This window comes from Trachurus trachurus, assembly GCF_905171665.1.
Source record: "Trachurus trachurus genome assembly, chromosome: 6".
Classification (NCBI taxonomy): domain Eukaryota; kingdom Metazoa; phylum Chordata; class Actinopteri; order Carangiformes; family Carangidae; genus Trachurus; species Trachurus trachurus.
In genome coordinates, this window is record NC_139897.1 from 21,909,517 (window position 1) to 21,933,548 (window position 24,032).

Sequence of the window (24,032 nt, forward strand, 5' to 3'; positions counted from 1 at the left end):
ATGACAGACATTCAGACGCAGACAAGAAAAAAGCCGCCATCCCTGTCCAATTACAGACTTGTCCCAAAGAAAGACAAGCCAAGAAGGGTGAGGACATCATGCTGTTTCTACTGAACTCACATTCACCAGTGCTTTGTAGATGATTCTGCTGTGTCCTGTACTTACACACAGAATGTGAAGTATCCAGCTAAAATTAATTAGATGTCGAAATCAGGTTTTTTTCATGAATTATCAGGAGACCAATTTCCTGCCACTGTACTTTTTGGACATTGTCCCATTCTTTTAAAAAAGCTCCTTGAAATGACAGATTGTCCTAATAATTACCTTGGCTTCTTATATGGAACAAAAATCAATATCCTGCTGCAGTGTTTTGTTGCAGTGACCTCAGCTCAGAAATTGAAGTCCTCTGCTCTTTCTTGAGCTGCTAGTGTCTGTACTTGAGAGTGGGCAAGACTAGTTAACAATCTGATTACACATATATTTTTCTCAGTGATACACAATGCAGTGAATACACTGAATAATAATTCAAAAGTCATGGATGATAATCATGAATTCATATCTATAATGTTTCTAAATTATGATAAAAGTCTCTAAATAGTTAGGCCTATGTCTATTGGTAAACATAATGGAAATCTAAATATGATCGGTGATCAAATTATGTTTAGAGTCTGTTGGGTCTTTTGCCTGAATTTTTTTTTTTTATTATTTGATTTTGATCAATTTTGAATTGATTTTTAGGACAGGTCACCATTAAAGAAAACCCACATTATTTCACAACTTGCCTTTTTTTTCTAATAGTGTTTACTCATGCAACTTTTGTTGTCGCTGAATAATAGAATGGGTGTATTATGAATACACACCTAACTGGCAGCTGATAAATATTGCATATATAATAACCCCTGCTGCTACATTATTGATTTAGATTTTAAGCTAAAATTCCTAACCTTGAAATAGGGTAAGTGCAGTTCGATGTTTCTCTTCCTCTGCTGCCCTGATAAAGAGGTGCAGGAGGATTGTGAGGAGAGGATACCAACCACAAAATACTGCAGATTGTCCTCACTGAGGGGGAGAATATTAACATCCTCTGATGCATGAAAACTGATGATGCTAATTTTCCTATATGTTTGATGTATGTGTTTGTGCATATGTGTTATAGCTGACAGCTTTAAGTTGACAGTCTACAGTTTTTCTGCTCATTATTTCCTTCCACTGTCTTTACCAGAGGTGACATTGTTGTTTGATGCGAAAAAAGATAGGAAATAGGCAGTTACCTACCATAATAGACTATGCTGCCGTGTGTTTGCAGGTGACTCCATCTGTTTATACCCAGGAGATGTTACAGTCTACAGAGGAGCGCCTGGCTAACACCACGGAGGTGCACCCACCTCGGATCCTGGAGCTGCTTGACATGAGCAAAACTACGCAACACAAGGTAAATGCCAGACCACGTTGAGATACCACAGTGGCCTAAAACTGTTGACTAACGAAACCAGTTAAACATGTCAGGCCGTTGCATGAAGTTAAAGCTGCTCCAATTATCAGGGACAAGTGTGACAGTGATAAAAGCCTACAGCAAAAGATAAAAAGTGGGGCAGCTATTACAATAGCTGTCTACAAACAAGTTTGAGCTGATCATGTTTACGAGAATAAAACCCTGGGGAGTCCACTTTGACGTTTGTGTCAAAAAATACACTGATGTCAACATTTCATTTGACAAGCTGTCGTCTCACTACAAAGAACTTGTGGAGGATACAGTATATGATAAAGTATAGAAAACTACATCTGTACTTTTTCTAATGTTACTTGTAGTGTACATTTAGATTATTAGTGTACATGCCGTGCATCCTAGTTAGTCCTCAATTCAGCAACTGGCCAAGATAGATTTTAGCCCTATGGACTGAGCTAACATGAAATCATGTAAATAAAAAGAACTGAATGTGGCAGACTTGTTGGAGGGCTGGATGAGACCAACCAAACATAACAACACATTCAACTCCTCATTATTTTAATCATTATTCTCCTGTGGGGAATGTACTGCGTGGTAAGGTCATTTACACTGTGCTAAAGCTTCTTCCCCTTAGTCAGCATGCACTAATTGATGGGCAGAGGGCAACCAATGTGACTGAATGCTCTGTACCTTTAGAGTCAAAATTTAACGGGGGGCTTGGAGCAAAACTGCCATTAGTTTGTGAAATGCCCAAGAAATGAATAAGTGCACCCTCATCATAATTACAGGGACACATTTTTGCATCTCATCCTGTTCACATTTTCCGTTGACTTGTCAAATATGCAAATGTGCCTGTGACCAGTGTCCACTGCGGGCCACTGTAGGTGATAAGTAGGAGCAATGACCAGCAGGATCTTTTTAGGTCACCCTGAAGGCATCATCCTCCAAGCAAACTGCACACCTCAACTTTACTATTTTCATTCTATAACTTTATCATGACTATATCATTTCATGATAATAATTCAGGTTAACTTTATGAGGGAATGTTTTCTTATGCATATTATTGACTGAAGATTTATCATTGATTTAAAAAAGTAACATGGGTGAGTAAGATGCAAAACTTGTTTGAATGAATTTAAGACGTGATAGTTTTGTGAAACTGATGAAATTCTCTTTTAAAGTTGGTCTTAACCTGTAATAGGTACTAAAAGTCAAAAATGCCTGTGAGTTGCTTGAAGTTAAATGCTGGAGTGCCATTAAAAATATAACAGTATATGCACCCAAAAGGTGTTAAATATACTGGTAATGATATACAAATTTAACATACCGTATAGTGATTTCTTTTTCTTCATTATTTTATTGTGTTTGTGTGTGTGTGTGTCATCAGTCATGCTCAGTGAATATGGACAAAGCGCTTTTTCAGCCATACCCCTCAGAGCTGGTCTTCCAGAACTTCGCGCCTACGCAGACCTACAAGTTACCGCTTGTCCTCCTGAACAATGACAAGGTTTGTGAATAAGTGATGAATAGGAAAACACTTACACAAATAACACGGCTGCAGAGCTGACGTTTCAACCAAGAGCATCTTTTCTAACTGTTGGGTAGCTCTGACTTTAACAGCAGGAAAAAGAGTGAAAAGGGGGTTGGAGGTGATTTTTGCTGTACAATTACCATGAAGTAAGAAGCAATAAATGTGTGTTCCTAACTCTGTATTTGTTGCCATGCAGAGCTTGGATATTATTTAAGTTTGTGTGACTTGTTTTTTTTTCTTGCTAAGGTTCCTCGACAAATGAAGCTGGAGCTGCAGGACTCAGAGTATTTCCATGTGGTCGGTTCAAAGGATGCAGGTAGCAAGATTGCATCAGGAATGCCTACGACTTTCACTGTCTTCTTCACCCCAAAGGAGGCCAAGGTACTGGACAGTTGTGGGGGGGTAGGGTGTGGAGCCATAACCATACACAGAAAGCCAGATTCTGAAAGCTCAATGACATGTCATGGTGATACACTAAAGGTTGATATTGAGTTTTTACATTAGATAAAGCTGTAATCAGATCCACAGGGAACCAGAGAATAGGATGTGGGAATACTGTAGGTGTCACATTAAAAAGATAATACATGAAAACATGAATGGAATACATACATTAAATCAATTATATGAAAACTATTACAGATTGTAAAAGAAATGTTTTCAGTTATTTCCCATTCATATCTTGTTCACAAATCTCTTTAAACAAGGTCATATTCAAAAGGTTAAGGGTCAAAGGTCAGGCATTGAGTTACACCGTCCTCATCCTTTTATCGTCTCTTTTACTGATACTGCGGTGAAAGTGAAATCTGAGAAGCAAAGGTCAACATGTAAATGTAGGAAATGTTTAAGGTTACGTAATCCCTTCTGTTTGTCACAGCTGTTTTTTTGTGGTTACCACACCAAATGTTTTTGGCTGCTCTGGCAGAACGGGGCAGGGGATGGCAACAGTCTGTGTGTCTGTTGGTTGGTTGGTTTATCACAGTAGGGAAATATGGAATCAGGAATCCTACTGACTTTAATGGTCACCTGACTTTACATCTAGTTTGTCAAGTTTTTTTTTTTTTTTAATTATCCTGACACCTTATTGGATTACTTATTGATACAATGTAATGTTTCAATGATGGTAATATTTTCTATCCTCTGACGCCTCATTCAGCACCATCATTTACTACTTTAGTTTACTTCCAAATACCTGCAAACCATATAATGTTAAATCAGAAGGTACTGTACAAACAGAAGTTTTTGCTTGGTAAATATTTAAAATGAAAATGTCTGACATATATCTCTATTCAGGATTACCACCACAGACTGGTCTATGTGACAGAGAGGGAGCGGTTTGAGGTCCCAATTCGTGCCATTGGACCACGCGCCATTCTTGACTTTCGAGACGAGCTCCATTTACCCCTCTGTGCAGTGAAAGGCTCCACACAGAGGACCCAGCTGGTCCGCAACGTAGGAAACGGCAAGGCCAAGTTCACGCTGCACACACAGAGGTTAGAGTCTGTGGAGAGCAGGTTTACATGCTGTGTCTGACTGACTCCATGCATGATATTTTACTATGCAGCAGTTTCAGTAGTTAGTTAGTTAGCACATAGATAGTTTAAATCAAATCATTATTAAGTCAGTTATTAACAGTTAGTTTTCCCAATAATGCATTAGTGTTTGACAACTATTACTCTATGAACTATCACAACTACGACTGTATTTGCTGTTGGTTCAGCCGAAGTAAATCTCTGCTGAGTAAAAAATTAATATTGATTGCAGTTTTATCGAACATTTGGTTTCTTTTGTCAGTTTCTAATGTTGCTCCATGGCTGTTAGACACAGTAAGAAAATGTTCAGACCCATCCATTTTGTTATTTTGCAGCCTGATGCTAAAATCCTTAAAAAAGCATTTTCCCTCATCAATCGACATTGAATATCCCATGATGACACTTTCCCCATTCTATTCTATTGTATTTTTTTCTAGTCCTTTCACAGTGACGCCCTCCTCTGGGAGCCTTGATGTGGGAGAGGGGATGCAAGTGACAGTGGATTTCCACCCTACGACCATAGGAGAACACCGCCAAGACCTGCTGCTGCACTACCACACTGGTAGGAGAGATACAGACACAAACTACAAATCTGTGCCATGAATAACTCACACCTACCACTCTAATGTCAGTTGTACAATGGCATAATTGACTGATGTCCCACAGTAAAAGTAGGTGAGTAGTGAGTATAGCAGTGAAATACTTAGCCAGCCTGATCAGCTGATCAGCTCATCCAGACTTTCTCGTGCCCACCCACAAGTAACAGCTCGTTGTCAGAGGCATTCTGTTTCAACTTACCTCCCATTCACATGACTGTAATATCTAAGTAACACCTCAGGAAATATCTTCAAATGTGACACAAATGAAGATCAGAAAGATTAGGTTTTAGGGTTTAGGACTGTGACTGTATTTCCTGCAAATTCACTTTTTAGCAGAGGGATCTATTTCGATACAAACAGGATTCTGGAAGACACATTTTATTATACTTTGAATGCCTCAAGAGAAATGGTGTGTTGAGTCTGATAGATAATGTAGTGATATGAGATGGAACCATAAATGACAAATATCAAAATTTGCACAAACACAAATTAATCTACACAGTGAAACTTCAGAAAGTGTCACCAGAACAGGTGTACTGTACATTATTATTACCTGGCTACACATGTGCACATATGCACACGCTACAAACACACACACACACACACACACACACACACACACATGCAGATGGAGGCAGAGATAACGGAACGACCAAAGGAGTTCTCCATTAATCAGCTGTGTCGAACAGTGTGGAACAAATAGGATGAATACCATTAGCTATAATCAAAGAGGTAAACACCTAATTAAGATTCTCTCTGCAGCAGCACTGACCCTGAAGCACAAGAGGGCTGCTAAACAGACCCCACCACACACACACACACACACACACACACACACACACACACACACACACAAAACAATGGTTTCTCCAGCTCAGGGCTTGACGATAATGACAGGTGTCCAGGTGAAGCCAGATTGTTCCAGTCTAATCTTTGAATAGTACTGCTTGTGTGTGTGTTTAACTCTCTCTGTTGCATATGTAGCCTTATCAGTGTTTTCCATCCACATACCTCTGTAGCAGCCCAGTACAAATAGATTCCCCAAGCTGATCCAATTAACTGCTCATTGTCTCTTTTCTAATTGCCTCCTTCTTGCTGATTGATTTGAAGCCTAATGCGACTGCATTTGATGCTATGTGCAGGTATGAATGAGGCTGGTTTGGATTCAGGATAAGCTTTAAACCATATGTGTAACAGAGGTATAGAGTAGATGTTTATGTCTATCTGGAGCCATGAAGTCAAAGGTTGAATATGTATGTAATGGTGCTGTAAGGAGAATCTGCTTATGGAACTGGACAGTGAGCATGGTGAGGACTGTGGTCATAAACATTTTACAGTAAATGTTGCTGTTCCACTGGGAATAAATCCCTGTTATTTCTGAAAAAAAAAGACAAATAACAGGTGAATAGCTGAATAATGGTTGCTATTATTCAGCTCACCTCAGCTCAGTGCAGTAAACAAATGAACCATTTATCCTCATTAAGGATTTTTATTTTATGTAAAACCACCGCTTGAGAAATGCTTGTTTTAATGCCATACTCTAGTCGAGCACCCAGTTGTTATTGTTGGATCACCTTGGTTGCCTTCACAATTAGTCAGACTTCTCAACATCAAAGGGTGAGAGATGAAGGTTTTGACTTGTCCTAAATGTACATGAAGGGATCAGTTAGAAGTAAAAGGAGAAAGTTGCTTGACAGCGTCAGTGCATGGCTTTTATCCTGTTCAGCAAAAATTATATGAGCTGATCAAACCCGGGCTCATGTTAGCTCCACCTCGTTTGAGGAACCTTTATGTACTGAATATGTATTTAGGTAATTACTGTATATGGTAAAACTGTGTTTATGAGTCATTTCAAGGCTAATGTTCATTCATGTTAGCTATGCATCTCCTGCGTAGATCACAGTGCACTCTTTTTTTTTTTTTTTTTTTGTTACAGTGTGTGAGTGTGGGGGAGAATTCAGTCAAATGCTGACACAACACTCATTCTTTTATCAGTAGTAGTCCTGAAACTCTTCTGCGACAAAGTCACCTTGTGCAAAAGCAGCCTGTTTATGATTGGATAATGGCAGATAAAGCAGAACTGTTCTGACTTCAGATTTATATTCATACATTCGAGTTTATCATTTAATTATTGTGATGCCAGAAAGAGAGGGTAGAGAGAGATCTGCTAAAAGATTTATGTGAAGCTCTTTAATGACGATTCTTTGAGTGAAAAATATCTCTATACTGTATGTGGCTGTTGGTGACTGATTTCGTTTTTGTGTACACTGTAGTGTGTGACCTTAAAATAGCAGGGATGTTGTGTTACTTACATAACCCCTTTACTTAGCTAATGCGCAGCAACAATACATGAATGGTATCTGTGTGTATTCATGAAAAACACCTAGTTATGTTTATAGTGTATCCAATTAGCATCTTTTGGGGGGAATTCTGCCCTTAGAAGTGTCAGGTTTTGATGTGACAGGACCCAAGAAAGCAAACAGCAGACGAGAACAGGTACGAAACTGGTAACAAAGGATTTAATTGAAAAAACACAGGAACTACTCACCAGCAGGAACGTGGGCACAAAACCCAGGGCTAGGACAACACACAGTCGGACAAAGACAATGGGAGGACACTCAATAGATAAATATGAGAAGACTAGATGACTCACCCAACGCTGCTGCCCAATGACACAGGGTCGCGACACCGGCACCACCTTGCGTCAGTCAACTTGCTCCCTCAGAGCATTAAGCCTATGGTACATATGATGTCTCTACTATAACAACCAGAACTTGCTCAGTTTTTGACCGATTTTCAAACGGTTTGGTTTGTTATGAACATCAGAAATGCAGTTATGATACTGCATACTTGAAATAACAAATTATTTCAAATAATGTACTTTTTTATGAAAGTAACATTATGCAAATAGTTAAAGTAATATATATACAGACAAAATTTCACAGAGTTATGAATAGGTTTTTCAGATCACCCATCTACTGCAGCCAGAGTCAGAGCAAATTGCCTGACCCAATATGGGTGAGTTACATCTGCGTTGTCTGATCCACCCCCTTGAGGACAATGAGGTGAAGTACGCAGGGAAACGAGACACAGGTAGTGCAATCAGACACGTGAGGGAATCACAGCAGGGAGCACACAGGAAGACAGGACACTGAACTTCAAAAATAAAACAGGAAACAACTCAACTAACCAGGGGGACACTCGGAGGACATGACACAGCAGTGACCCCACAGACTGAGTGCCCATTAACTGTAATCTACACACCTCATGACCAGTCGACTGAAAGAATCTGGCTGCAGGAGACTTCTTATCCATAATTCTTATGCTTATGCTATACTTAACCTACACTAACTTACCACCTAACTGTCAACTCCCCTTCTGTCATGCCCACATAGTAAAACTCACAAGGACATTTCAATAGGTAGGCTACATGTGCGACCCCTAACTCACTTGTCTAACTGTGCGGGGAGCCGAGAGATCAGAAGAGTGTTTGAAATAACTAATACTAGGGAACTAGAAAGAATATGCCAATGTTTTCTAACAACGCTTTCACCCAACCGCAAAACAGGTGCAAACGTAGTAGTCAGAACAAGTGTTAAAGAGGAGGAGGAGGATTAGGTGCTAAAAGGCTATCTCTATATATCGTTTTCACAGGCCTTAGAACAACATGCATTTAAAATCTTTCGGTCATAACGGGTCATAAGCCTGTCTCCTGATATCTTTTTCAGGCTGTGTGGATGGCTACTTTAATGATGTACTGTAAGTTGTTTCTCTTATCTGTCTTTTCGCAAAAAACAATGGTAGCCTGTGGTAACTCATATTAGTTTACACTCTCATCAGATACGCTACTTGTCTCTGCTGTGAATGTGACAGTAAAGATACTCTTTAGATGCTTTCAATACCTAAAAATACAAAAAAAAAAACCAACAACGTGCTTTGTTTCAGCACAGGCAGGTCTGTTGAAGGAGTGGCAACAGTAGCAGCATTAAGCTTTTATAGTGGGAGGGATAGCCCAGGTCCAGAACACCACTTAGAGCCCATCAAGAGACTATCATTTTTAATTTAGCACCTTTCCCTGACTCCCTCACTCTCATGTATGTTTTAGGTCAGCATGTCGCGAAAGGCTTTACTCTGCTGAGGGGCCATTGGAGACTTCAGCATAAGCTGGCAGATGTAGCCTGTGTGTGTGCATGTGTGAGAGCTTTAACGCGCTGTGTGTCAGTTTGCATGTACAGTAGTGTGCCATAGTGCTCAAAATGGGCACGCGTTGTGTCTTTATTTCCTCTTTGTCAGTTAAAAGTGGGTAAAGCTTTGAAAAATAATAGTTTGCTCAGCGCACTTGTTTTCCTTTCATTGGTGTGTTAGACAATCCTTGTTCTGTCTTAAAAGTGAGTACAGACTCTTTGATGCTCCAGTAACCTCCCCTCCCTGCTCCCCCCCCCCATCACAGCCCCCTTCTGTCACTGCAGCTGATTTAAATGAAAAGACAGACAGCTCTTAGGGACGATGATGCATCTGCTTTGACAGGGCTAAAGCACCAGGGGGACTTGAGCACAGCAGCCTTTTAGAAAAAGCAGCACACCCTCGCACAAAAGGCGAGCGGCTCAAAAACAAACACTCAGTCTCGAATGCAAGAACATGCATGTGCGCGCTCACACAAATATAAACGTACACACAATATAAACGCCACACACTGAAGTGCTGTTGTTGGTGCTGCAATCAAAGGTAGCTAAAGGGGTTGAGAAGTTCTAGCTGTGCATATAGAGAAATTATGGGAAGAGAAAGCATGACGGGGTGGTGGACAGCTATGATGAAAGCTTAGCAATAAGCTGCAGCTCTCCCTGTCTGTCAGCTGCTGTCATAGCAGCCGGATACTGGCAGATAATTGCTTTTCTCCCTGTATTCCCCCATTCTTCCTCTCTCCCTCATTTCCTTCCAACACTCATCTTCTCTCCCCGATGTTCTCTTTTCTCTCTTCTTCTCCTTCTTCTTCATACGCTGATATTTCACAGCTTCATAGACTTTCTTTCTTCCAGTGTGCACAGAACTGGCCTTCCTGTGGGACTGAGCCCGGCTGTTTTTGTATTCCCCCTCCCTGCCTGAAGGTACATGATGGAAATCTCAGTGATAATTGGGCCGTTGGAAGCAAAAGTGACTACTTCTTGAATTCTAATGTGTTCTTACTGGAGGGCACGCGGAGCCATTGAATAGATCTTACCACTGCTGGTCTGTTTTCTATGCATCCAAAGGCGATAAAGTCACACTGGGAGAGTTGAATTATGACTCTAAATGAGGTTTCTCATGTTCCAACTAATCGTTTCTGATCACTTGGGTTAAAGCTTAGGCAGAGATGTATTTCAAGCTTTCCTATTTGGTTAGATTTGCTTAGTATTGGTTGATATCTCTTTCTTATGAGATGTAGCACGTGCATGATTTACTGGTCAGGACATTTGTTACTTTTTCCAATTCCAACTTCCAAGGAACTAAATGAATTTTCTCCTTCCCACATCTTCTGTCTGATAATCCCATATGCTCCATCCCACTCTTTACACTTCATTCTTTTGATGCTCGTTACTTTGCACCTGGATTTGGAAAGTTTTGTGGGGTCGGAGTGCAGAGCCTTTGCTCACTGAGCTTCCCTTCTTTGGGCTAAACACTCTATGCAAATTTAGGAAGTAGGCTCTGTTGAGATTTTCAAATCTAGGATTAAAACCTGCTTATTCCCCTTCGCTATGTGATCCCTCTTAGTTTCACTGGCAGGGTAATCGTCAGACCGATTCTACATTAGTAACACTATGAATTTATTACCTTACTGTACCTAAGTGCTGGTGTACAGTATATGAACACACTTACATGTATATTTGGATTATTACCAGTTTGTGTCTATTTGGTCTCATCGTTGTCTGTCTGACGTTTTATTGACACCATTGAATGAGATGCGCAAAGTACCATTTTAATCGCCATTGTAACCAATTAGCAAGAATGGAAATATTGTGTGTGTGTGTGTAGGGGGGCTGGTTGTAACTGGGTGTTTGTGACAATAAATAAAAAATCAGACGTTAGGTGTTGGGTCATTTTCATTCTAGCTGTACACACCATAGGCCACAGCACATATAGGAAAGGACATGTTAATGATGCCTCCTACAGGCAAAGAAAGGAACAGCATCTGCAATTCAATAGTTGCTTCTTCCAGGCAGGCGTTCAGTGTTGGGTCTTCCAACAGGTTCTCCCATCTCTGCAGAGGATTTATTTTGCTCTGTCAGAGTTGCTTGCTTTGTTTGATGTTCTTCATCTCCCAGAGTTAGCTCCTCTTGCTTGGAATGTGGGCCTAACTCTAGAGTCCAAACATCTTCAATTTCATAGTTATTACGGCTGCTGTGGTCCTGGGGAACGCTCGGAGCTTTAGAAATTGTTTTGTACCCCTGCCCTCATCTCTGCCTTGTCACAATTTTAGTGTGGGAGTCTACAGGGTGTCTTGGACTTCATGGCTTGCCTTTCTGCTGACATGCAGTGTAAACTGTGGAACCAGTGTGTGTCTTTTCAAAACTATCAGTCAAGTTTAGGACACTTCTCAGGGACAAATGGCACATAGGATGCACCTGATCAAAATTTGAAGTGCACAGCAAACAGACTTTAGTGATATTTTTTGTATTAGATTTAATTTCATGAATCTAAAAATCAGGGAATTTCATGTATTTAAAATGTAATCCTCAGTGCAATGAAGTGTGCAAAAAGTGAAGGGTTCCACAAACTTTGAGAGATGTATATTTTCTGTTGGTGCTGCAGGGTGGAGGACCTGTAGGCAACAAAACTGCAGCCCTGAATGCATGAGCACTGCAGCATTGCAACTTGATGAATGTGCTGTGCCTTGTTTTGGGCACACAGTTATTTCTACATTCACGTCAGTGAAAGTTCACTAGTATCATTGCAGTCCACAAAATCTTTGCACTGTCAAAGCTGAGTCAAGTTTCTGTTACTTGGCCAAGAGCAGGATTTCACTCCTGCAGAGCAACTATCAATCCTCCAAAACGTTTGCCATGTGTTGAATCTGCATTTCAGAGCAATTGTTGAGTTGGCTACTCACTGTGTTTGGACCAAAGGCACGCCATGGGAAAATGCATTTGTAAGTAAGAAGTAATTAATAACAAATCTCCATGGTTGTTTTGGCAAATGATAAATGTTGAATAGCATAAAATCCCAAGTGTCACTTTGATCCCAATTTTCATCACTAGTAAATTTATTGACCAGGGCGCTTATTTTTTAAATAGTGCCATGTATGAAATGTATCAAAATAACTATTAGAAAGAAAACAAACAGAGAAGTTCAGAGTTCACACAACTCTGATTAAAATTCAGAGTTTCAGATATTGTGTACAGGATAATAATAAATATAAAACATAAATAGTATATAGCATCATTAATGCCCCGATCAGCCCTGTTTTTCAGCAGGCTAAAGCTCTAGTCTTCCTCATTTGAATGTAAACAAACACTCACAAAATTTACATAAGACCTTGTTCTTGGTGGCTTTATACAAAACCTAATTTTGCATCTTATTTTGTTGCTTGTTATTGTTGCTCTTTCTCTCACTGCTGGAAGTTTGCGCACTGTGATGGTGGCAACATATAACTATACCACAGAGACTTATTAGATGTCTTACTAACCATCAAGGTCTTGATCTTGTGAGGATTGTGGTTTCGAAACTTTACCCTAGAGACCCTTATTTTGTAATTGCTTATGATGGCTGATCACATAAACTTTATTAAAACATAATCTATTAAAATATAATTTCAAGCTTTTACTTTTTTATGCCTGATGTATTTCACACAGCTACATGTACTTGCAGTGTACTAAAGCCATGTGTACTAAAGGCTTTATTTGATCCAGATTCTGTTTTTCTCAGCTACACTCTGCAGTGTGTCCTTGACTGTACTCTGACGACATTAGTCCAGTGACACTCGGGAGCGGCTGCTCAGAGGACAATATTTTGTTCTGCTGGGCAGCTCCCAATTGAAAACCATCACCCCGTCATACAACTGCACTTTTAGGAAGTTTTCTTAGAATTACGAATTAGCTTCAAGTTCGTTTGCTTTTCAGTATTAAAAAAAGAAAACCAGTCGTCCAAACTAATGCATCATTCTACAAACATGGGACAAAGGGACAAAATAATCACAGATTACAAACTGAGACAGTTAGATGGGAGTTGTCACACAGTGTAACACCACAGCTACATAAGTGTGTGTATATTTCATAGACAGTGCCGCTAACTGTGCTGCAGCATCTACCCTACTACACCCTACATGACAATGAGAAAAGATATGGACATAACAGTGTGGCACTGGTTTTATTGTAATGCTTCACTTCATAAAAGGATTGTAGTGTAACTAATATACTACAAGTGAATTGTCTTTCTGATAAAACTTTTTTTTTTTTTTATCAAAGTTTTATATTCCAACAACAAAACTAAAACGTACTAACTTAACCCATTATAACATGGTATAATGTCTGACACTGATTCTAACTACAGTTACCATGTTTCCATTGGATTGTTTTGATGGGATCACACTAAATTCAGTATGTGGGATCAAAATAATGTTTGAATAATAACTGTAAATGATTCTCTGGATGGTCGTGTTTTGAGGGGCCAAGTGAAACCACTTAATGTTTGTTACGAGTCAACACACCAACAAAAGCAACCTTTCATGCTTTTAATATGCTTTTATGCTTTAATATTCAAGCTGTGTTAACAGCTTCTCATCTCATAACCACGCCATGTTCATGGCATGCACCTTCAGATACTTTGCTGCAGACGTTTGCAGTCTTGCTAACCTGCAACCCACATCTGAGATGGTTTCAGGAATTCAGTGTTATTCAGTGTTAAATGAAGTAATGAAATTTTAAATGGCACTAAAATCCTCATTATTTTGGCCACAACTCTGATCCATGGGAACAATAAGTAGCTCATAAGTAACTGCACTTCTGCTGTTTTTGCTTATTTTCTGCACAGGTGAAGATGTGTGCATCAGCTTGTATGGAGCTTGCGAGGAACTGAATATTCACCTTGAGCCTGACACCGTCTGGATGAAGAACACGTACATTTCTCTGTCCTGCGCACGCACAGTGTCTCTCACCAACAGCACTGACATCCCTCTTCAGTACTGTTGGTCTGTGTGGCCCAGCCAGGAAGAGGAGGAGCTCAGCTTATTGAGGTTTGTATCAATGAGTGTAGAGACAAAAGAACACAGACAATATAGGACTGTTTTAACTGAATTCTGCGTGTGTGTGTCAGCCTCCCTCTTTCTGTACATGTAGCAAATAAAACTACCTGCTGTGATGTTTTTCATTTTATTTATATATTTATAAGGCATGCAATGCCAAAAATAGCTGAGTTGTCCAATCATTGCATTTCTGTTGGCATTCCTTTGCTCATCTCCTGCCTCTTTTTCTCCATCACCCTCCTTTGCCTTTCACCTTCCCTTGCTCTCTCCCTCCCTCAGGGAGAGCTCAGTACTCCAGAGGAAAGGGGGGGAGGAGACAGGGCGGGTGCATTTTCAGTGCGAGCCAGACCCCACACAGAGTCATAGCCTCCCGCTGCCGGCCGGAGCCATGGAGGAATCAAAAAGCCAGACTGCAGAGGACCACCTCCTGGCGCTGTCGCACAGCTGCATAACTGTGGAGCCAGCGGTGTGTTTACCTCTCCTTCTTACCCTTCTTAGCCCTGGTGGCTGTGAAGACAGAGACGGGGTTGTGAGAATATGCACAATATCCGATCTGAGATTAGATCTGTCACATATACTTAAGATTCATCCCTGTTGTTCACCTGTAAATCCAGCTTGGCTCCTTAGTAACAGATGGGTCATGATTGGGGCCCTTTCTGTCCAGGGGCCTTCAGGTAGCCTGACCTGTTCTGACACTGCCACCCCTATATTCTGCCAGTGTCTCCTCCGCTCAGTTCAGCCAGTTTCCCCAGACAGAGAGAGAGGGAACACAAATTAAAAACAGAGAGAGAGAGCAGGAGGGAGTGAAAGGGCAGGAGAGGAAGAGTAAACAGTCTGTAGACCAGTCAACAAACTAAACTTTGGGAGGACATTTGAGAGGAGTGGTCTGCAGTCTACACACGTACAGTGCACACACCAACCTATACACACACACACAGACACACACAGGTATTAGTAGGTGTTAGAGGCAGTTAATGTGTGTTTAGAGTTGAGACTGACTGGACTTCCAATCTTCTGCACTGTTTTCACCTTTCACCTTTAAAAAAGTCCCCCAAATTGGCCCACTGCCATAATCCCTATGGGAGTAGGTTCGTTACCTTTAATTGTCGGTGCAAGCTATTTTTAGAACGGCAGAGCAGAGCCGTGAGCTGCTCAGAGCTACGCTACGGAGGCTCATGGGATTTCTTGGGTTCCCTCATCAAACTCATCGCGTATCAGCGGTTTTGCATTAATTTATATAGTATTTATTTTCAGTGTAGAATCATTTCTGCTTTGTATCCTATGTGTAAATTGATTTCTTCTTCTTCTTCTTTTTGTTTTTGTGTGGCTCAGGAAGGCGAAATATGGCCCAACACTACGGCACGGTTCAACATTGTCTTCAAGCCTGAGGAGGCAAAGATCTACCAGCAAACCATATACTGTGACGTCACAGGTCAATGTCTAACTAGAAAATACAAAACTCATTTTTGTTTGATCTACAGACGCACAATTTTGCATTTAACACTGCAAGGCAGTAAGTAGTGTTTAGTGAAGATGCAACTGATTTGCCTCTTTAGAACGACTTCCACAACCATAAAGTTTTGTTTTGTCTGCTTTAGCAGTGTTTACAGGCTCATCCACAAAAGAAATACATGTAGGGAAGCAAAGTTTAATCACAGTAGGTCATTTAGGATCCGTTCTGCTGCGGTGTGTGTGAAGCACACTTTAGGATGTCCGATAGACCTGAGATATAGCCCCACTGTCTATAAAGCTATTTTTTCTTTTGTTTGTTCTTCAACACCTTGGTATTGATTGTTTAAACAACTTCAAACAAACTGCCCTGCCCCCCCGTTGTAGATCAATAGCTTTGGCGTTCTCATAAAAGATCATGCTTCCCTCAGTGGGTTGCACCTCGGTGCAGACAAAGGTTAGAAAGACAAGTCCAGGCAGCAAACCGCCTCTGTCGATTTACTTATTGTCAGAGGACAACTGCTCCACACGTCTGTGTCTCTTCCACGTTTGTTTCTCCGGTGTATGACAGCCACAGTGCTACTTGATCTCATTTTCATATTAGACAATCAAGTCATGGGGCCCCGGTATATTCATCTCACCCCAGTGGTAGTAAAAGGTTGTTAGAAAATTTGCATGTGGCCTTCACGTGTGTCTTCTGAGCCGGAGGCCAGATTTACATTAATTTCCATGTTTTCTGAGGCAGGTGATGACCTGACTAGGAGACTAGTTCGGCAGACTACTGTACCCTGATTTGTCACTTTGCAAAAAGCTTAAGGGACTTGCCAAGCAAAACAGAAATAGAATCAAATGTTTTGCAAGTAATTTAGATATTTTCTATATGGATTAACCTTTAATTCAGTGATTTCAACTATAAACATAAAAGCAGGCTTTACACCTGCATCATATCAATATCTCCATTAATGCTTCACAGACATTTTCTTCATTGAAACATTACATTTTCACTTTATACATCTCTCAGTTATTTTTCTTTTTGTCTGTGTCTTTGTAATGAATAATTCCTACGTCTGTCTTTGTCTGCTCTCAGGCCGTGATTCTCGGCTACCTCTCACAATCAAGGGTGAAGGAATTGGACCTGAACTCCGACTCAACTATAACCTGATAGATATAAAGGATGTGTTCATCAATGACAAAGACTGTTATGAGGTAACAAAGTTAAGCCAAAGTGAACAGTTGTGTTTATTCAGAAAATTATCAGTTGGGACATGGCAGTATTGTGGTGCACTTGATGCATTCACCATGTATTACAAAATTGTGAATCCCGCTGTAGTAAATAGCTTGTGTATGGCAAAGTGTATGCCAAATAGGAATTTTGTCATAAACCAATGTTAATTGGTTATGTCGTCTGGAACAAAGTTGTTGGACCCAAAAACTGCCACTCTTGCCACCAAATTTCTTCTAAAAAATAAAGTAAGGCTCCAAAGCATTAGTTTTATTGTCATTTTGCTTTTAAAGCCAAACTCAAGTGTGGATAATTCCAGAAAACAGATCTGCAACATGTATCACTTATTATTTAGTGATTCACCATGGGACTTAAACAAGAACAAACTTGATTTGTGTTTGGAATGACTGAATACTTCTTTTTGTCCAGGTATTGGTGACCAACATCGGGCTGATTGATGCCCCTTTCAAGCTGTCGAGCCCTGACACCACTTTCGGCCGCTGTTTCTCCTTCAGTCCTGAGGAAGGTGTTGTCCCCTCTGGGGCCTGCCAGACTGTGAAAGTCACTTTTCACAGTTGCACCTTGGGAACTTTCTCTGAGGACTTGCTGCTAGCTGTCACTGGACAGCCTAAACCACATACCTTGACCTTCAGGTAAAGTTAGCAAGTGTTGTAACTCAGATTGCTGTGAGTAATGGAGGTTTATTAAATATAACAATTCAGCCTGTTATTAAATACTAAATCACTTTCCACTACTCTCACAGTGCTTATTTAAAAATCATTCATTGCTTTTTCTTGTTTTTTAGGGGTTGTGTTGTGGGTCCTACTTTCGAATTCAGCGTCTCAGAGCTTGATTTTGGAGACATAGGCTTTGGTGGGTAACAACATTTTTGTTCCACATTTGTAATCTCTTTTGTCAATCGCTTGCTCATCATCACTGCCTGTCATTCTGTCTCTATCACTTCATACAGGTTTTCCACTAACATTGGTTTGTAGCATTTCCAACACCTCCTTTGTGCCTATGACCTTTGCCCTTCGGGTCCCTGGAGATGGGCTGGGATCTCCTAGCATTAGCTGTGACAAGATGGAGGTGTCCAGGAACAATTGGCGGGGCAGCGATGCTAGAGACCTTTATGCCCGGCCTATGGAGTTCACCGTCAACCCTGCTGTTGGCTCTGTGTGTGCCATGTCAGACATCACCATCAAGGTGAATTCAATTTGAAGAATAAACCATCTAGATTCACTGCTGTACCTACAGGTTTTATAGTACGCTGTGGTGCCACCTTGGGATAGTATGAGTATCAGCAGTAAGAGGGCATCATTGATGCAGCACAGCTTTTTGGTAAATGTTAGCAGTTTTATGTATTCATTTTTTGGGGCTTTTTTTTGCCTTTAATGGGCAGTACAGTTGAGAGAGAGACAGGAAATGGGAGGCAGAGAGGGGGGGAATGACATACAGGATAGGGCAGCTCCACGCGGGATTCGAACCAGGGCCGCCTGCAGTGAGGACTATAGCCTCAACACATGGGGCGGGTGCCCTACCAACTGAGCTAAACACCGCCCGCAGTTTTATTTATTCATTATGTTTATATGAATTTTTACCTGTCAGACTGAGAGACTGCAGGTCCAGCGAGCCAGGCTTGTTGTCTGCTGAGTTTCAGCTACTCTGTCAGGACATCCTCTGCTGATACGAGCTAGCTGACGTGTGGCTAGTTTTTGGGGCTCTGAGTCAGAGGCAGCTCATGCATTTTATGTGACTTATAAAAAACAGAGACGATATGCAGACAGGCAAGCCTTCAATTGTTAATAACACCGGAAACATTATTCGGAAGTTTTTGCTTACGATTTTAGATCAGATGGCTACGGAAAGACTAAAAATCTTTGCACTGAATTTCAGTCAATGAACTTTAGTTTATTAGGCCCGAAATGACGTGAAAGCAAATGATCCCCTGCATGACGTTACTTCATTAATCCAACAAAGTGGCAATATATAGTTTTTGTCCGTTAGGAGGGTCCTGTCTTGGGAATCAAAGTATCCATTATAGCAGCCTAAATTAAAGCAGAAGTGAGTGATATATTTGTGTTAATATAAGTCTTAAATAGTTATATCTTCCGACAGCAATCACTTACATAGAGTGTTTGGACTGAAACACGGGTCTCTCAGTCCCTCTGCTCTGCTCTGAGCCGAAGAGAAAACATTTATCGTATCCTACAGTTTTTATCCAATGAGGAGAGAGAACGGCATGCAGGGCTGTGTGTGCAGCCAAGGAACGCCGTGAATGTGGTGACGTAGCGACGAGGACTGTTATGGTGCGTTCAAGGAAACTCGTATTTTTCCAACCGTGAAGTGGTACCAGTTCGATCTGGTACGAGTTCACCGGTCGGAAGTTACGAGTGGCCGTTATAGTGACTTTCACCGGTAAAACAGGTCGGAAAAACACGAGTGGGTTGCCTGGAACGCTACAAAGTCGTAAGTTGTGACTTGAAGCTGTAATTTACGATTTCAAAAGCCTGCCTGGAACGCAGCATTAGCGAAAACGACCGGATCACTCACTTCTGCTTTAAGGTAAATAAGGTAGTACATTGTCTATAGTGAACATGAATAAAAAAAAAAGATTTTTGTGAGTGATTACAAAACATTATCTGTGTATTATATATGTACAGGTGACCCTGTGCTCCAACTCAGTCAAGAAATACAGGCTGGCGCTGGTGGTGGATGTTGAAGGTGTTGGAGAGGACATCATGACTCTGCCTATCAAAGCCAGGTCAGACACAAGTTCAGTACATGTTCTTTCATGTGCAAACCTCTCAGCTGAAGTTATTTTTGTTGTATCTCACAAGTTGTAGTGAAAATACATATGTAGTCATACTATTTCTTTTTGCCTGTGCACATAAAGACCATAAACACTGGTTCTTGGGTCAGTTTTCCTGTGTTTTTCTCTTGTTCCATTGACCAGTTTGATCTTTTCCCTTTTGAAAAAATGCTTCATAAGGAATGAATGAATAAACAAAAATGAATCACTAATCTCTTCTGAAATGAGAAATATTAAAATGAGATTTGACATAAAATGTGTTACAGCTGTACCACAAGATGCCATAAAACAGCAGAGGTTCCTGTCGCTCTTTACAGACTCTCCTGTCTCACTCTCTCTTTTGAGTAAAGAAAGTTTTTTTTCTGGCAGTTACCTCTGCTGTGCTTCTGGCTGTTGCTGGTGCTTTGACAAGCTGTGAATGTGGTCCATTGAACCTCAATACAGGTGTCGACAAATCAGTGGAGTATGTGTTAAATATTCAGGGGCTCATCTGCATAACAATACATTTGAATGTCACCTGCACCATCTCTCAGAATAGGGCAATGGCAATCTGACTTCCTCACAGCAATCAACGTCATAGAAAATTTATGAAACAGTTCTAATTAATAGACTGCTGTTTTGGCAAGATGCAGTGCAATTACTGTTGTGACTCGTGAAAAGGACTCAGGTCTTTTCCTCTTGCTCCCTCTCTGTTTCTCTCTGTTGATAGGTGTGTTGTTCCTGAGATTGTGGTGGAAACTCCTTTGTTGGATTTCCAAAGGTGTTTCCTCAATTATCCCTATAAACAGGAGGTGCTGCTTACCAACCCCAGCTCTCTGCCTGTCTGCTGTGGCGTGCTTGACCAGGTTAGAGGCAAATGAAGTGATGTTTGAACAGTACATACATTAAACTGCATGTTTGTGTGTCAGGTGAGAGACACCATGGTGAGGTACAGTACAAGAGAACAAAACGCTTAAAGCCCATGAAGTCATATTTAGTACTAAACTGACTTCTTCACTGTAGTATCTATCACTGAACATTATTTAAACTTTCATATCCTTTTTGAGTTCAAGTCAAATTGAAAGACATTTAGGTGAAAATACTGAAACGACAAGATACATCAACCAACTGCAGAATACAATAACAAATGACAAGTCACAAAAACCAATACATAGAAAGTTGTTTTTTTATCTGCTTGGATATTAGCAATGGAGCTCTATGTCCTCATTAAAAGTGTGATTTTTATTGGTGTCTCATTCTCAGGAATACGAGGAAACTCCGTCGCTGCTTTTTCACAGTTCCTCACCAGGAGTCGTGATTCTTCCTCGCACTTCAGAGAAGTTCCCCCTGGTGCTGGTGGCCAAGGCCGTTGGAAGGCTGCTTCACACTCTGCATATTGCTGTGTTCGGCAGCATCCACCCCCCTCTGGTCAGTGGGAGAGCGTGTGCATGTGTGTGTGTGTGTGCATCTGAGCGTTAATATCCGTGCTTGTGCAGATATCATACTGTGTGCATGTTTGAACATTTGCAGTGTTATTTACTTCTCTTCCCTCCTCTTTCTGTTCTGTTCAAGGCGGTGCACTTGTCCTGTATTGGGCAGGGTCCAATAGTCCACGTTCAGAGCCCACAGCTGGACTTTGGCAGAATCCCTGTTCTGGCGGACGTTACTAAAACCCTGCTCCTGTCAAACCACTCACCTATTCCAGCCCCCTTTACGGCTTGCATGGTACAAACACAAACTCACCTCTCAACACACAAATTTAAATGACCTTCTTATTAACATTAAAATAAACAAGGTAACATTAAATGTCCTCAGAGTTTTGGAGCACAGGGTTATAAACTAAAGGCAACATGAGTTTTAGTAGGGGATTATTATTTCTGTTCAGCCAGCTACCCATTCACCATCTAGACTTCTTGTATAAACTTCTGTCGGTCGTCGCCTGCTCCTGTTACTAATTAATTTTCAGTATAATTGGATATGTAATTAAAGAGAGGATAGGTTCGTTGCTTTGTTAGCTCTAGAAATAATTAGCTGCCCATTCAATTTCAGTTCATCCCCTGGGGAATAAGAGATTTTCTTCAGTGTGCATCTCTTTGGGATCCTATTATGAACCAGTCAGACAACTAGAAGTTCTTGGCCCTGATTATCTTTTGGACATTTTATCCTCAAAACAGTGTATTAGTAGTGTTTACAAAACAATATCCACAGTTCAACGGACAGTTCAGCTGTTTCTATATCTTACAGTGTACATTTTACTGGCAGCTGATGTTAGTCCTCACTGGACATCTCAGCTGCCAGTTACAGATACTTTGGACTGTTTATAGTTTTTACACCTGCAACCAACAAGCTTGTGGCACCAAAGTTGTGCTTCACCAATTTTTAATTTATCATGCTTACTCTGTGGAATGAAATGAAACTAAACTCTGCAGCAACCTGAGATCTACTATTCATCATATTCAGTGTGTCTCTTGCCTCCTCCTGAAAGCCCCTCCCTCCCTGCACATCACCTTATCAGCATTGCCTGACATCCACGGGGAACAAACTTGTGACTGAAACCGTGCCTCAATTCTCCCTAAGTTGGCATATACACAACCGTGTGGCCACAGGAATTCACACGCACAGGCAACCCTGGTGTAACTGCAGTGGTGTGACCCTGTCCTTTCCTCTGAGGCAGCGGTGAGGGAAGGAGTTTCTCCTCTGCACTCTGAAACATCAATCGATGCAGATTCTCCTGGAATTACATTACATCTCGCTCAATAGGCTGGCAGCGGGCCGCACAAATAGACCTGATGACAGAAGATCGCAGGGATATTGCGGAAGATATCCACACTTGCTTGTCAACTGTGTTAAGTTAACCTCTACTCCAACCCAGCCTAGGTTTTATAAATTATCTGTATCAAAAAAAAGAATAGTGTCCAAACAGCTGTTCTTCTTTCTGTACTTACTGTTAAAACAAATTGATCTGAAAATCCAGATGTTATTTTTGTCTCTTTTTGGCTGCCACTAGAAACATGAGCCTCGTAATATTCTGGGTCAATATATTGATTCTCTTCTTGTGCTATATAATATTTGACAGGAGAACTGACTGTAGCACTAACCGCAGCACCAGTGGAGGATTAATGCAGTGTGATGCACTGATGATGGCGATATAGCATACAGCACAGCTTTGGACTCTAAACCCTTCTGACTCGTGCTGCATTCAAAGGCAATCAATTCTAATAATGCTGTGGGATGCAGCAGGTTTGATGTGATTATTGAGATTCCAGTCGTCTTGCTCCTCTCTCCAGGGAGTCGACCCCCTGCTCCTTCTCCTCTTCCAACTCTACACACCCCTTAACCATGATCACCCTAGTATCGACCCAGCGCAAGTTTGCTTTCACTGGCTTCTTCACCCGATCATACAAATGCTGAGAAAGTGAACTGTGACTCCTAGAGTCACTCACTGGTCAAGTGTTGCTTGTTTTTGTGAGGCTTTTTTCTTCAAATACTCTGTTTCCACAGGATTTTCTGTAAGAACATGGCTTTGAACTGAGGCATCAAACAACATCTTTATTTCATTTGTCCAATATCACTTTTAGTGTGGTCTCAATGTCAGTAGTACATCAGCATGTCAATTACTGTATTTGAGTAGGAGTATTTTTTCCCATTGACTGACAATCTACTGTGTTGTCCTACAAGGCAGTGAAAGCCTCAGTGCATTTGTGTGAAGCTCATTCTCAAAATCCCAATTAAAAGTTTATGTTCCAGCCATTCGTCAGCAGAGATGCTGTATGGAACATTGATTTTGATCTTGACCACCTCTTGGCCAGAGTTATATATGTATATATGAACATTTGGATCTGTTTTTTTCTTTACATCGAACTGTAGTCAAATAAATGTAATTGAACAATACACTGAGCTGGGAACTATTGAATTAGTCTTGCAGCAGTCATTTTTTATTCTTGACATCAAACAGTCTGGATGTTAAATACATTTTAAACCAGATTTTGTATGTTTCAAATATGTTATTCAATGTAAATCTTACACTCTTCTTAGCTTCTCCTTTACTGCTGTACATCTGTAAGTATTGCTCCGCCTCCACCTATTATCCTACTATAGTAGGGAGGTATTTCATCTTACTTATGTCAAGCAGGGAGCCACTACTCTCATGCTGCGCTGAGATGTTGATGTGATTATGCAGCTATATGATATACACATCTGTCTTTCAAGTTCCATCTATAGCATAGATCTCCATGGTTTGTGGAAAGCAG

The 24,032-nt window shown here is 40.8% G+C and overlaps 1 protein-coding gene across 1 annotated transcript in view; it reads left to right on the forward strand.

Annotated features, from left to right (window-relative positions):
• hydin (HYDIN axonemal central pair apparatus protein) overlaps positions 1-24,032 on the forward strand; it is a gene marked incomplete at both ends in the record, with an annotated part of 63,776 nt that continues 39,744 nt past the window's right edge. The window contains 17 exons of the mRNA XM_083974349.1: positions 1-87; positions 1,307-1,432; positions 2,835-2,954; positions 3,225-3,359; positions 4,269-4,468; positions 4,945-5,069; positions 14,110-14,311; positions 14,600-14,786; positions 15,653-15,752; positions 16,857-16,975; positions 17,421-17,644; positions 17,797-17,864; positions 17,962-18,197; positions 19,655-19,755; positions 20,513-20,648; positions 21,046-21,234; positions 21,355-21,507. Coding sequence (XP_083830475.1) covers positions 1-87; positions 1,307-1,432; positions 2,835-2,954; positions 3,225-3,359; positions 4,269-4,468; positions 4,945-5,069; positions 14,110-14,311; positions 14,600-14,786; positions 15,653-15,752; positions 16,857-16,975; positions 17,421-17,644; positions 17,797-17,864; positions 17,962-18,197; positions 19,655-19,755; positions 20,513-20,648; positions 21,046-21,234; positions 21,355-21,507 — 2,508 coding nt within the window. The remainder of the gene's footprint in view (positions 88-1,306; positions 1,433-2,834; positions 2,955-3,224; positions 3,360-4,268; positions 4,469-4,944; positions 5,070-14,109; positions 14,312-14,599; positions 14,787-15,652; positions 15,753-16,856; positions 16,976-17,420; positions 17,645-17,796; positions 17,865-17,961; positions 18,198-19,654; positions 19,756-20,512; positions 20,649-21,045; positions 21,235-21,354; positions 21,508-24,032) is intronic.